At 40.1% G+C, this 15,531-nt stretch overlaps 1 protein-coding gene across 1 annotated transcript; it reads left to right on the top strand.

Annotated features, from left to right (window-relative positions):
- Positions 1–1,900: 1,900 nt before the first annotated feature.
- Positions 1,901–15,064, top strand: LOC105832165. Its single transcript, XM_012672872.3, has 5 exons — positions 1,901–2,325; positions 7,237–7,475; positions 12,887–13,027; positions 13,214–13,351; positions 13,992–15,064. Exons 1-5 carry the CDS (start codon positions 2,007–2,009, stop codon positions 14,193–14,195), a joined length of 1,041 nt encoding a protein of 346 aa, XP_012528326.1. The 5' UTR covers positions 1,901–2,006; the 3' UTR covers positions 14,196–15,064.
- The last annotated feature ends 467 nt before the right edge of the window (positions 15,065–15,531 follow it).

Here is a 15,531-nt window from a genome sequence, read left to right as displayed (position 1 = left end):
CTGAAAAAATGTTCACGTGTCAACGAGGATACTTTTTCGCGTAATTACGATTTTGCTATAAAAACTTAAGTTTTATTTTTATTCTATTTTTATTTTATATACATATATCAATAACTCAGCACATAGTGTGTGTGTGTGCATGTTTAAAAAAATAATATTAACAAATGTCGCATTAAAATATAACAAATTTTATCTACAGAAGTAGTTCTCTAATTAAATAAATAATTTATTATATATAAATTATAAAGATAATATAAAAAAATCAAAAATGTTTATTCAACTATTCAACTACTCTATCTAACTATATCTTATTTCTCTCAAATTTGATTTTCTTTCCTCGAATTGAAATGTTAAGAATTATCACTTTAATATCTTATTTTATTTCTTTATGTCTTATTTCATTAAACAAAGTGAAGCGCAGCAAATAAAAAATAAAGGATAAAAAAGAACATTTAATAAATTAAAAATAGTTCATAGAATTAATTGCAAATTAGTAAAATTGCCATTTTACTAATCTCTTTGTTAAACTCAGAGCAAAGTTCAATTTTACAAAGATTAATTACCAAGTGCAATAAATCTCAGTATCCATTCGTGATGCTTAAGATCATCAGAGAGGCTCGAAAGATGAGAATACAATGTGCGGCAGGTCGATCGTGAGTCGACGTTAGCATCGCTTCGTTGGATGAGTATCGCCTACTACGTACACATAGTGGGGACAGATTAAGGAGGGGATACAAAGTTGATCGCGGGGAGTTATGAATGAGTCGCGAGTCCTGAACCACCAGATCTTAATGGTGGGGGCAGCGTTGGAGGATCAACGTGCAGGAGAAGGGAAGAGATGATGGACGAAGGAGGTGGCGGTGGCGGCGACGTTGACGAAGAGAAGGAGAAAGAATATAAGACGAGAAGAGGTAAGCAACTAAGCGCGGGTGATCGAGGAAGGGCAGGAATGGTGGGAAGATCGGCCGAAAGCGGGGTGCGGGCCACGTGCTCGGTGACTTTACAGACAATCGTATATAGGCACCGGTCGACGAAGTGGCCAGTACCATACACTGACAGTCATACACCGGGGGCGCACGAGGTGATAGAAAGAGTGAAAGAGTTCTTCAAACAGGAAGAAAGAGAGAGGAAGGAAGAAAGAAAGAGAAAAAGACGAAGGAAAGGGGACGAAAGAGAATACAATAGATAAAGACTGCACGACGGCGAGAGGCGATCCTACGTACGTCCAAGGCGGACGGATAGACCACCACTACCGTTCCCCCTTAGACAAGCTTACTCCTACTATAACGACAAACGATTTGCTTCGCCCGCCTTCTTATCCTGTCTATTCGCTTGATTGACCGCGTCTCTCTTCCTCCGTACCTCGGATACGACAAATCATTCAGTGATCGTCCAGCATCTTTTGAAAGCAAACTTATCTTTTCAATTAGAAAGTGAAACACATGCTTCTGTGAAGGCGTGGGAAACGATAGAGGAAGGAAACAGACAATCAGGAGCGAGGAAGTAACAGTGAAAGGGACAATCAAAGAGGGAGAATCGCAAAAAAATTGAGGAAAACGCACGAGAGCCACCCTTAACAGTGTATCCCTCTGATTCTCTCTCTTCTTCTTGAGTACCCCCGCCACCTTATCAAGCACTCTCACCCCCCCTTCCCCTCTTTCTCTCTCAGGATCCCACAACCCCCCTCATATAAGAATCAGTGCATCGCGTGTGCTGGGACCAGTGCCAAACGGATTGTGAATCTGTGCAGACTGTTTTTCGATTGTGACAACCCTTCAGGTGACCGGAATCTGTACCGTAACGTGCGACTGAACGTTAGAACACACACAAACACACACACGCACCGCCCGCCGTATCCATGCCTATATACGTATATAACGCACGTGTATCTATTACTTACGTACGTCGCTGACGCGAAGAGATCCACGAGGGATACACACCGGCGTTACTCCTGCCTTGAGGCTGTGCGCTCGCGAGTGCCCGCGCGATAGTGCTATGCAATCACGATGATTGTGAAGAACGCGATAGCGGATCAATCGATGCCAATGGAAATCATACTCACCCGCGATCAGAGGACTACGTCCCACCGGGTCCATGACCATGCCATGCGAGTCAACGCGCTGACACCGAAGTCGGCGATCGTCTCGTCGTTGCAACAGACTAAATATCAGGACGACATCGTCGCGAGACGTCATTGCATTGAAGCGATAACCGCGAAAACGCTTAAACGAGAGAAAAAGAGTGATTCGCACCTCATGCCCACATTTTATCACGATCGAAGAACACGACATTCTAACGCATCCTTCAACGTACTCAGATCTCTAAGTAAGTCAAAGTTACCATCGTACACAAACAATTATAGATTACGTAGCACTTGATGCTATAGCAACGGTAATTGCGAATGCACGAATAAGCAAATGTTAATGTTGCAAAATCAACATTATTTGCTACAACTTAATAGAAAATAAATAAGATTTTTTTATCTAAAAATTACCATTAATAAATTGCACACCAAAACATCGTAAGTCTTAAAGCAATTATTAACACAACATAAAATGGGCTGTAGATGCAACGTTGATTGGCACATGAAAAAAAAAACCTTTATTGTGTTCTTATACACAAACAATATGCTATGTCGATTGATTCGAGGTTATGATAATGCAACAATTTTGCATTACATAATTATTTTAATAATATTTCGGGTGTTACATTGTACTGTTCTATCTTAGCAGCGTGGTCGTTGTCAATATAAAAGTTGCATCCTCTTTCCGGTTGCAAGGCTTTCTCCGAATTGATTTAGAAATCATATCAGGATTTGCTTCATTTGCATCAAGTCAGTTGTTTATATCCCTCACTCCTTATTAACCTTTCGTAACGTTGATGCGGAAATATATTGACTGATTCTTCGTGAGTAAACCTATCAGATATAAACGTTCCACCTCTAGGATTCAGCCAAATTTTCCATGAATTTCCATACGTTAGTCAGATTCCGAAATAAGGAATTCCGGTTCGTATGTGAAAGTAGAACTCAAGAATCCCATTACTTGGCTGACATCGATAAACTTGATTATGACTCGTAAATCTGCACCCGGTACGGATTATGACCTGACGGTAAAACCCCGCGTGTGTCTCGAAACCTTAATTATTGAACGGTGTTCGTCCCGTGATAAGTGCCATTGGAGAACACTAGGTACACTTATCGATCTACAAATATACGTGATTTTATTTTCTTCAATGAAAATTTTAAACTTTTTTATATCTAACGTAAAAATTAGTATTTTAACAGTTTTCTTATATAAAATATACCATTCCTTGCACGTTCTCTTTGATATTCTGTATTTTGCATGATACCAAAATGATACTAAAATCTCTGCTGCATAACAATATGAATAATGTTTCAATAATTTTCGATTCGCGAGCATCACTGCACAAAAATATGTTGCATAAATTAAATTTTTAATTTATTCTAAGCAGTATTTCAACATAAATTTTTATGTAGCAACATACACATTTTTAGTTAACATCTTTTTTGCACTGTTGATAAAATAAAATATGTAATATACAAGACATTAACGCGATATTACACTTTTTTTATTTAGTTCATCGTCGCTCATGTCATTCTCTCTTGCGACTTTGACGTCACATTCGAGCATGCCGATGTACGTATTAGTCATCCGCCTTGTAACGGTCCTCCTTATCGATTCTTCGTTTACAAGTATGCGAATCTTGTGTCTATACGCGTTTTTATTTACTGTCTTATCTCTACTCCTTCCAAATTCTCAGTAAAATCGAAAAGAATGTATAATAAGGAGCTCTGGATTTCCCGGAATGAATTCAAAACACGGCACGTGCCAGAACGTGCGGTATATTTGCCTCCGTCCGCCCACCTGTTGAACAGTGAGGGTCCTACAGGTGGTTTAAATCCTTAGATTCTACGAACTGTGTGAAAAGATGAACGTGTAGGTTCATCTTTTTTAGACATCTCAGTTAGATGTACAAATACTTTTAATAATTCAGATGATATATGACACTTCGTTCGTCTCGTTCTTCAGTAAAGTGAAACTTTTTAGAACAAGTTGACACCTTCATGTTTATACGTCAGTGGTAGATTAAAGTACCATTCTTTTGTGTCAATTGAGGAATCGACAGGGAATAATCTATAATAAATTGTCGAACGTATATGCGCGCCGCGTATTGCGACCTACCGCAATGTACCTCGGTCCGTAGACACGAACGGAAGAAAAGGGAGTAGCGGGTCGGGCGTAATGGGGTATAATTGTCGCGAGCAATGCGAGGACAGTGCGTCATTACCGCATTTTTCACCGTCTTTCTTGTTAGCCGACAGCAGAGATGCGCTTTGCACCGGTGTTCACCGGCTTTGCGCGCCATACTTTTTTCAACGCGGCCGCGGGTTCTTAGGAATTTCGATGGAACGCTGTCGTTGAGAGTCCGTCGTTGAGGTAGGCCCTCACGGTATCGACGATACGTAGAGACGATACCAGGGAAAGTATAAAGGAGGGTAAAATGGCACTAAAGTCTATCATTTGTCGAATGCTTCGAAGATTACTTCCTTCTTTGATTGAAAAAATAATGATCGTGACGAAAAGAGACTGTTAATACAATAAATATTTAATATATTCATATTTAATCCGTTTTTTTTAATTAAGGCAAATTAAAGAAATATTTGTTACGTGATGGATTAACAAAAATGTACATATATATTAAAAAAGTAACGTTTATACCAGTGACAGAACGTCGAAAACGATAAGTTTTCCGTCGTACGTCATATCGACATATTTCTGCGAAAAACAAATTCGCGTCGCGTAGTTCCTGAATTAGGTAAATGCGAGAGTAAGTTTTGAACGACAAGATCTCACAGCCGGCTTTTGAATTTTTTTTTCTCGAGAATAAGAACTCGTTTGAAAGTATGCCTATAATATCATTCTGTCCCTTTCTCCGCTGACAAATTTGACCGATTGTGGAACACTAATCGCATAGCAATTAAACGTTCCGAGAGAAAAAAAGAAGGCGGAGTAATTAAAGAAATAAGAGAAAGTAAACGATGTCTATGAGCGACGAGTAAGGAGATACGTTCGTGGATAGCCGAGATCATTTACGTGGATCACTGCTTTGCGGCGCGATAAAAATACTTGCAGTACGAACGGCTATTTCTCGAGATACTATCTTTTTCGTATATGAGCGAAAAGTACATATATTGCAGGGACACACGTGTGTTTCACATGACATCATTAGCAGACATTAATTGGACGCTTTCCGCTAGGATTGTTGCCCTTTCGAACCTGCTACTGCTACTTCTTCTTCTTCCTGTACTAAAAATAAAAATATGCCTTTATATCGGTACGTATTATGCAACCAGTTACCAAAAATAGGAATCGAAGCAATATATGTTTTTATAACACGTGCTATTGTAACGATGTAATATATATAAAAATTCACGCGATTAACTTCATATTTATTTTTCACTCGGCGTATCGGAGACAGTTTGTGATCAATCTACATTAAAATATGGATTCCAGCGCATATTGAAACGCTTATCGTATCTTTGCGGTTTTGTAAATTAGTAAGGTATCGTGTTCACGTTAAAAAATTACGGCAACGTGTCGCCACCGTTGGCCGACACGGTTTTACGTCGTCACTTTGGGGCGCAAACTTCCCTGCGGCAAATTGCTCTCTCATCGCAACGCAGAACGCACTTAAGAGCCGCTCATTAATATGCGTTAAGTGTTCGAGGCGTCTCCCCATGCCCCGTCCCACCCCTCCGTTTTCTCTACATCTCGCTCTTTTTCCGTTTGCATGTCTGTCTCCTTTCGTTTGTACGGCGCGTCCGTCGGCTGCATCATACGTTCATGCACATTAAAATTAAATTCGTTAGCGCCTGTGGTTAATACGACACACCTCCGTTTTCGGTTGCACGTCTGTTCGTGCCATCCAACTATAAATCAAATAGCCAAAGTTAGGTAAAACTTCAACTCTTCAGTACTTCGGGACGATGTTTTTTTACTGTTTTCGAGAAATACCACATTACTGATACTCCGTCATAAATGTCGAAACACTATAAACGTTGTCAAATAATAATGATAAAGTCAATGAATAAAAAAAAAACAAAAAAAAAACAAGCTTTCATCGCCTTTAATTCTCTTATTATAGACTACGGTCGATTTCAGAGAAGCGAGAGAAGACACAAGTTCCGATATAAATATATGTACATAAGCAACTGATAGAATTTATAATATATTGACAAATGTAGATTGCCCCTACCTTTTAAAAATTTGATTTAGCTCGAAATAAACATACACTTAACGTCCGGTCGATGCATCGTTCGATTTTTGAGACTCCTCTGAAACGGCGATGAAGGGAGGAGAGGGGAGAGGGGGACACGGATTAAATGCAGGCAACACGTCGTATGCGGTGGCCTCCCGTCGTTATACATCCTTCAAATGCGTACGCAACTGTTGATGGTTTGTCGTCGTACCGCTGCACGTGATCCAAGGCCCCTCATCAAGGGTCGTAACTCGCGTAATAATGCGACGACGAATTCGCGGGGACGTAATTCGACGTGCGGTGATCTTGAAACTGCCGGATGATCATAAGACGGCCCCGATCGGAATCTACCATTTAGGCGCTTACTATCGACGAGTGAGTCCCCGAGGGTGGAAACAGAGGACCGATGAGCCGGAAGCTCAATGATAATTTCACGCAGGTATCTCGCAGCTCTCACGTTAAATCGTGATTACCACCGAACATTGAGCAGTATCTCTTCGGCTTTTCCTTTTTTCTTTAAGACTCAGATAATTCCGTTAATGATGCCCCTACACAAGTTAATCTTTATCGCGGAATGGATCCAATTCCATAGCAATCGTTTGCCGCTACGTATGTTCAATGAAACTATGTCGATGCAACTGTTTACACGATCTTTAAAGAATTTATTATAGGTCATATACTAAAATGGCGAGGCGAGCCATTAAAAAATAAAAATGGGTCTTGTGAATCGTTCAGATTATTCGATGCACAAATAAAAGCATCTCTGCTATATCAATTGCAATTTCATCTAAGGAATGCGAATATTTTAACATTTTATTAGCCAGTTATTACAATGGCACTTTAATTAGCATAAAATAAAAACAGATGTCACATTGTAATCGGTCATTTAATGATCTTTAATAAAGAGAACGTTGAGACAAAAAATCTAAAGTGAATGTATATTTTTATTTTCAGGGTTAGCCAGTGCATTGGTGATTCTGCTAGCGCTGTCGGTGCGAAGTGCTCCTGCAATGAGTTCCCCGAACGAAACGGATGATATGAAATGGGTGAATCCGTGTGGCGTCTCTACCAAATTACGAACAAACGGCTCCAATCCGGACATTGTTCAATTGGAGGACCATGATCTCCTCAACCAAATAGTACTCCAAGCGAGAACGGCATTGAAGCATGCGCAACTTTTTAGAGATGACTTCGTAAGTAACATAATTCTCTTTTTCTCACATTGTCGTCCTCTTGAAGAGTTCCGCATATCTTTCCGCAACGTAATTCACGTTAATACGATATTGGTAATTTTATTGAAAAATTAAACTCATCAATTTATCGATATATACTGATATAAAAAAGGGGGAACCGACTAAAGTGAGAGAACCTCGAGCGGAAGGCGATTATGGTAGTACTTCCGGTCATCCAAACGTTTCGATCGCAGTTCCACGAGCCACTTGATCTTTGAAGAAGATCCCGATTTGTAAATGGTGCCGCGTCTTTACATTGACCAAAAATACGCCTCATTAACATTTTTTATTTATTATAAAAACACAATATAAATAATAAACATTATGGCTTAGTCTAAATTTATAAAACATGGATTTCATTTCACAGTTATTTCGAATTACAGTAAATTTATCTTTGCATTAAATGTGTTGAATTGTAAAAAAAATTCTTGATTTACATTATATTTTGTCTAATAATTTAATAATTATTTATTCTTTACTCTCAATTAGCTGTTCAGCTATTGCGATTGTGTTTTAAATTTAAAAATAGTAATCGATTTTATGAGGCGAATGGATACATACGACAGCGAGAAATTTTTGTTTCGAAAGAATCTTCTCGGCCAATCGTACCTTATTATCTCTGGTCAAGGACAATAAATCACGCACCAGACCCGAGCGGTTTCTCAAGGTTTCTCTCTAGAGGCAATTCAAAAAAGAAATGGACTCGAAAACTATAAAAACAGAGGTGATGTTTCGCATTCCAAATTTCCAAAAGAATTGTTAAAAAGTTTTAAGAAAAAAAAATATCCGATATTTTTATGTGTAATTCGCTCGAGGCGCAACTCCATTTTTGTTGAGATGTTTCAAATACATGTAAAAAATTTAAACTTTCAATTTAAAAAAGTTTGAATTTCTACAAAAAAGACGGAAAAAGCACGAGTCAGTAACTCCTAAACGATTTTGCCAAATAGAGGTATCCAGAAATAAACACCCATAATTGATCGCCGAACAACATCAGTTAAGACCAGACAAAGACCGTCCTCCGCTCGCACGAACGGTGTTTACCTAGACGATGCGAGTATATGACCGAGTAAATTAGCATTCGTCGCGTGCATCGAGAAAGGGTATTTCTGCCTCTTCATATTATAGGGCCCGTTTCACCCTGGGGCCCCGAAGGCGGTTAAAAAGCGTTCCCGTTACATCATCGCGCGACGATACCGGATACCGATGTTTTCCAAGTCAGCGCATAATCCGATATCATACCGGTCGCGCAACTCGCTTCTACCCTTGACAAGAAAGACAATAAATCGTGCACGTGTAAATACCTCGCGACTTGCGACACATAAAAGATGGCATGGAAAAGGAGTGAAATCATAGTTGAATGTGATGACAGGGAAGAAGAGTCGAGTTACTCTCCTTGCCGCTCGGCTCTATGTGCTCGCGGCGAGGCTAAGAGCACCAGGGGCGCCTTCCTCCGCTGATATCGACTTGCGGCGACACACTGTCTGGTGGTCCAGTGTCTTCACCGTTCAACGCTCGTTATCGGTTCAGCGTAGGCCGTCTACGCTGGCAGGGAGAGAAAGGAGTAGATTAGCCAAGGATACTGAGAACGGCGGAAGTTTCACGGCCAATGTATCTTTCGCGCGCGTGGCGCGAGGAAAGTCCGAGGCGAACTTCGTGATTTCTCGCAACTGACTGAACTATTCTAAGAGGCTTCCGGAATAATTGAAAAAAATCTTTAGAGCGTTGGCTCGATCGTCAATCTAGCTATTGTGTGTCATCGTTCTGTCGTTTGTCCATTCGCTTTATCTCTAAATTTTTACTCTTTTCTCATGAGGCGCACGACGCGACGGTTCATCGTTTTTGTGCACCGACTTAACAATGAAATAAATCGAGTTCAACTGTCTGCAATTTGCAAATCGCGACACGTGACGGATAACGTCTACGTTTTCGCGCGTGAGCAGACGCCGCCGGCACGTGAAGGAATCGGATAGAATATCGGAAGCGGAGAATTCCAATAAATCAGAATCGGAAGCTGCCCCTCTCCACCGCGGATAGGCACCTATACGCCACACTGGCACACCGCCTGCATACTAAAGCCCAGACCGGATATACAACCTGCCAGTGCATGTACTCGCCTCGATACGTACGACACATATCTCCTATCATGGTATACTGCTGTACTCTAATGTCCACTAGAGTCGATGACATATTTTCCGGACGCGTGTAATCAGCGCGATCGTGTGAATGATCGATCTCTCTTATAAAATTACACAAAAACGGATTCGCATTATTATTATAAAGAAATTAATTTGACGCAACACTCCTATCAGAAGAAATCTAACAACCTGTCCAATCGATACGATACTTCTTAAAATTTATTCAACATTCAAAGATACCGAAATTCTATTTTTAAAAATCAAAAAATTTATTTCCATCGTCGCGTCGATATCGCGAACCATTCGATCGGCTCTCGAAGCTGTCACCGAAATTTTATAACTTCTAATAAGCGGTGCAGCGGTAAAGTCGCGCTAGAAGAAAGACTGAAAGGCTAATTGATTTTGACGGGTCCTCGGCAGCGCCGCGTGGAGTCCATACCTATTCTTGCCAGCCTACTTCCTGCCAGCTTCCAGCCCGGTTTTACGATTATTCGTGCTCCAGTGTGGCCGACGAGACTTTTACGAGGCACAAAAGACCCGCGCCACAGATTTGTCCGCCGCCAGTGGTTGTTAGCGACAATTCCTTTCATTCTACCCTTTTTGTTCCGCTTTACCACCTTTCCCGTGCTCGTACCTGCCCTCGCAATCTCGCTTCGTATTTATGTATCTCACAGCGAAAATGTGTGAAGAATATTCAAGAATATTCACGCTCTTCGAACCGTGAAACAAAGATCATTTTGGAACTATGTTGACTTCCAACATCGGTTACCGTATCACGCTAAAACAAAGATTGTCCAAGTATCGATTTTCGAGCGGCTTGAGAGCCATCACGTGAATGTAACCAACACATCATAAAATGCGACGATGAAAACGAGTTCTTTTCGGCACCTGAAAGGAGGAAAGACGGACGCTGGATCAACAGAGAGCTCTGTTCGTGGGTAGACGCATAGGTCTCGCTAATGTATTTATTAGAGGACACCAAATTACCGTAAAATTCTATTTAATTACCCATCAGGCTCGTCATTATGTATACCTACCCGATATCTACCTTAGAAAACTTTGCGGTAGATATCGTTGTTATTACCGATATATATACTAATAACAGCCGATGACGCAATTAGTAGCCGGTCACCGTGAGTATTTAATATTTTTCGATATAATGTGATGGTCCTAAAAGATATCTTTGTATCCTCTTGGACGCTTTCGTAACGACCGGGGCGTGAGAAGGGCCGATCACAAATCGGCGCGCGAGTGCCCGCAGGTACACGATCGAACATGCCATAACGAGAGAATGAATTTAATGAATGACTACCGCGATGCCGCCTTTCTATAGCCGGCCACTCTTGCCCAGCCACGAATTTCCGCCGCTGTCTGTGTGCCTCCAAATTTGTCGTCACGTATACTTGACTTCCATCTGACCACGTCGCGGTATTTTCCTTCATTAACCTGCAGGCGAATTTATAAACTTGTTATTTTCGCGGCGATATATTCGTTAGATAGAACAGTCTTCGAGGATGTATGATTTATCAAGCTATGCAATATGTAGTTCTTGGCAGTGTGGCTCTCAGGAATGTTGTTTGCGATCGAAGGTATTATCGCATTCGCAGGTCATATACAAGAGAGTAGCGAGAGTACGATAATATATATTTCCATTCCTGCTTGAGATAATGACGTACGCAATGCGTTATCTACACTGAAAACAATCCAAGATATGAGATCAATGAGATCGAATCATTTTTTTGCGTGTGCAGAATATGGCAACATTTCCTGGATAACATATACTAATTGGAAAGATTTTAACATTAAAATGCTAACGTAAAATTCTTTTGTGAGACGGTTGTTTAGGTTTTCAAACCATATCATAATTGTTTGTCATAATAAGAGGTTGATGACCTACTATATAGTTTCAAACGCCCGAAGGAGACTGTAGTATCAATGCGCCACACGAATGCTATAAAAATTATATAATTATTCCGCAATACATGTGTTACAATTTTATTTTATAAAATAACTGTTATTAATTACGGTGACATTTACTAAATCGTGCAGAATTTGATGTCAAGTGCAACGGGACAATTTCCCAACAAATCATGAATCAAATGAAAATGAAATGCGAGAAGTGACTTCCAATATGTTACGCAAGCTGTGTGTGGCACGTTTTCCCCGCTCTCTATTTCTCGCGGCACTTCCGGACTCAACGGATGATTCATAATGACTCGTCCGATGTAACCGATCCCTGATGGGATAATTAGTGTGTCTCGGCCGGCGCTTGGGTTTCCAAGTAATTTCTGGGTAAAGGACTAAGCCGGCTTTTGTTAGCTGACCCATGCCGGTATTCCCGAAAAGTCAGCATGCCGTCGCCGTCGCCGCCACCGCCACCACCGCCGCCGTCGCCGCTCATGGCACGCGCTCTCCTGCATAGAGAACCGGCACGAACTGCCATGTGCGTTACTCACACGGCAGTTCGCACGGCCGGCTGCGTTTTCATCGTACCAGGAATGAGGGATATCGGGAGACGGATCGTGTGCGAGGTGCTGCACGACGTATAATCGGTGACTAAACTCGCTGACAGTGGCGTCGCTTCGTTGCCGCTACAGTCAGAAATTAACGCGAGCAAGTCGGCACTTGCGCTGCAATAGTACCGGTACAATTGGCGGATACCTGGAAAATACAATAAGAGCTAGTACCGCAGCGCGGTACACTAGTTCGTGATCCTATCGCGAAGTGACAATATAAAGTAACAGTGAGAGATACACCGCTGTCAAGATACATAAAAGCCACATGCTACCTGCTATGTATGCACTGTGTACACACGTTTTTGTTTTTAAGAATATTTTTTCTATAAAAAGAATGTAAAACATCATATTATAAAGCACATATATGATTGTAAGAAATATTATTAATAATAAAGCAAACGGTTTGCTGTTAAATAAGTTACAGCCTACAGCGGAATGACCAGCGACATGTTTTTGTACATGCATGTCACGTATTGCTTTATATACCTTAATCTATTTCCGTGCGCAACGATTATGAGAGATATGCAGAACGATGTAAGAATAACGCGACACCCACGCGGAATAATTTTTCTCAAATTTCCGCGAGATTGCACGCGCTAAGAGGACGACGATGAGGAAACTTGATAGTCCCGCACATCTTTCTTCGATGCCGCGGCTCCTTTTTTGAGAGAAACGACGCATCTAATCGCGCCCACGTTTTTCTTCTATGATTTTGCAGATCAGACAAACGTTCAAGACGGATTTCGCCAGCGTCCACAAGATGTGGAGGAAAAATCATTACGCCTGGCTGCCTACACGATCTGAAATACCTAAAGAACTGGGAGAAGAACTGGATGAAAACCATCTCGACACATTGGATGTACGTAACACTTGTATATCTGCAGTTATCTATTAATAAATAATCTATAAAAAGAAATAATAATTTATTAAAAGTAATTGTATATATATTTTTTTCGTGACACATGTGTGACGAATAATTTATACGTATTATATACCTACATATTGTGAATAGACGATTAACAGTACGTTCGAATTTTATTTTCAGATTAACAAGGCTCTCGTCGACGCGTACGAATATATGCAAAAGTATGCGGTGGGCTTAGAGCAGGTAGTTTTGGATCAAAAGGACTATCAGCCGAAATATCATCAGAGATTCACAGAAGCCGAATGGAAACTTCGAGCGGTAAGTCTAGTTTCGGGACCAAATCCGTTATCTTTCTAAGTAATTATTCTAAGCTATAAGTATCCGATCTGTCGCTCTTTCTCGGCGAGCGGTATAAAAAAAAAAGGACGGCTGTGCGCGACTTTCACAATAACATCGGCACAATTAGCCTGAATTATTCTACCTTTTGTTGCCGCAAGCACGATAAAAGACGTTTCGCCAAGTTTTACGAGCGTTTTACGTAAAGGTTGAGACGTTAAAGATCGTCGCTAACTGCCATTTTATCGACCATTCCGACGAATGGCTTTGGGCGCGCTCAGCTCCTATTGGAATTTCCTACGTTTTTCAGTTATTTTTGACGTGCATCGTTGACTTCGAGAACACAGATTCTGAAAGATCACTGCAGAAGTCAGTCATCGCCTATTGAAAATTATTGAAAACGTTTGTTTCGAGCTTTGATATTTACGAGATATATTACTTTTGCGATAATCTCTTTAAATTAGTAAGAATCAGATTCATAAAGTTAGAGTGACTTTACATAGATGTTAAAGATTGCAAGATGCTGCTTGTAAACTTTGCTTTCATGCCTTCATTTTTTATTAAAAAAGTTTCATTAAATGTTACAAGCGTTTCTAATATCTTGATGTTTCTCTTTTCTCAGGTTCTTTGTGAGATCCAAGTTGCTTTAGAAGAACGTAGCGTAACGCGACGGCCGGATGTTACTCGAGATGTCATGACGCCTGATTTTCGAACGATGACGGATATGACGTTTCGTGATCTGCGTGACTGGTTGATTTTCCGTGAATATATGAATGGCCTCGAGTACGTGATACAAATATTTTCTCATCTACGCCAACGCCTATAATGTACGCAATCCTGAAGATTCGTACGGTGAAAGCCGAAGAAGGATTGGCAGGGCGTATCTCATCTTGGAAAATTAGCGCAGTCACCATCTCCGTCGGCTCCATTTTTCTAAGGTGATATAGAGAAGAGGATAGAAGGACTAGAAAGTATCATCTTCTGATCATCATGCCATCGGAAGGGCACAATTTTAACAAAATGTGCAACAAGGATCGGGTTATTTGTTGGTATCGACGATGAGAAACGATTGATATTGTCGAACCGACTAATATACCGCATCCACATCAAACTTCTATAACTCTGAAATAGAAGCGCCGTCGATGCTTCCGATACTTCATCATACCCACCATCCTCTTCGACACTCTTTACACGATAGAACAGAATGAAAAAGAAAAGGAAACAAACCGCGTCGTTGTTAGTCCATAGGCTTTCGCCGTTGCAGTTCACGGCAACATACACATAATCATGCATATTCACATACCACACAAGCTATGATTTCGCGCGAAGATGCCTACAAAAATGCGCGTATATTGTATATTTGATTTTATATATGCGAGAAAGTAGGTATAGATTTGATAGCTCAATCGTTCAATGTAAATGTAAAATAACTCTCAAGACAACAATCACATATCACGGTTATCTATTAAGAACGTGATATCCATTACGCTTAATATATTCTTTCAACACGTTGTTAACATTGAACACGGTCACGAAAAATTAATTTGAAAAAATTAATTTCCTTAGCATGAATATCCACGTAATGTTTTGCTTGTCGTAATAGTTTAAACATATGAACACTTATGATACCTAACATTACGTATTTTATGCTCAGTACATAAAATAAAAAGTGATTGTAAGTTGAGAAAAAAAGAACTAATAGAAAGGAATCTTGTTGCAGATTCATAATGAAACGCAATATTTTACATTATGCACGCAAAAATCCCAGCACTATTGAAAAGGCCTCTCTTCGCTTGCGATTCATATCTCATGCACATTCTTATATAATAATTTATTGACTATTTATATATGTATATGTTGTATATAATGTAATACCTACTACATATTATATTATATATAACATTATATATATAAAATATTAGTATATCCATATTTATTCAGATTATTTATTTTATTTTTATAAAGATTTTACACTCCGCGCGATTAATTGTATTTAAAGTATTTAGTTGAGCTTAAAAGTGCCTAGTGTATATGAAAGAAAAAGGCTATATCACATATATAACCTCGTATATATTTACAATTATTTTGTCCGTATGTACGGGGTTTCACTATTACTATCATCGTGCAAAAAGAGAAGAATGCATCCTCGTGACGAACGTCAT

The sequence above is a fragment of the Monomorium pharaonis genome, chromosome 1 (genome assembly GCF_013373865.1).
Source record: "Monomorium pharaonis isolate MP-MQ-018 chromosome 1, ASM1337386v2, whole genome shotgun sequence".
Classification (NCBI taxonomy): domain Eukaryota; kingdom Metazoa; phylum Arthropoda; class Insecta; order Hymenoptera; family Formicidae; genus Monomorium; species Monomorium pharaonis.
This window is presented reverse-complemented; position numbering and strand designations above follow the sequence as displayed.

Coding starts and splice junctions, on each gene's coding strand:
- LOC105832165 (XM_012672872.3), top strand. CDS start 2,007: ATGATTGTGAAGAACGCGATAGCGGATCAATCGATGCCAATGGAAATC. Junction 2,326..7,236: donor CAACGTACTCAGATCTCTAA/GTAAGTCAAAGT, acceptor TTTTATTTTCAG/GGTTAGCCAGTGCATTGGTG. Junction 13,352..13,991: donor CCGAATGGAAACTTCGAGCG/GTAAGTCTAGTT, acceptor CTCTTTTCTCAG/GTTCTTTGTGAGATCCAAGT.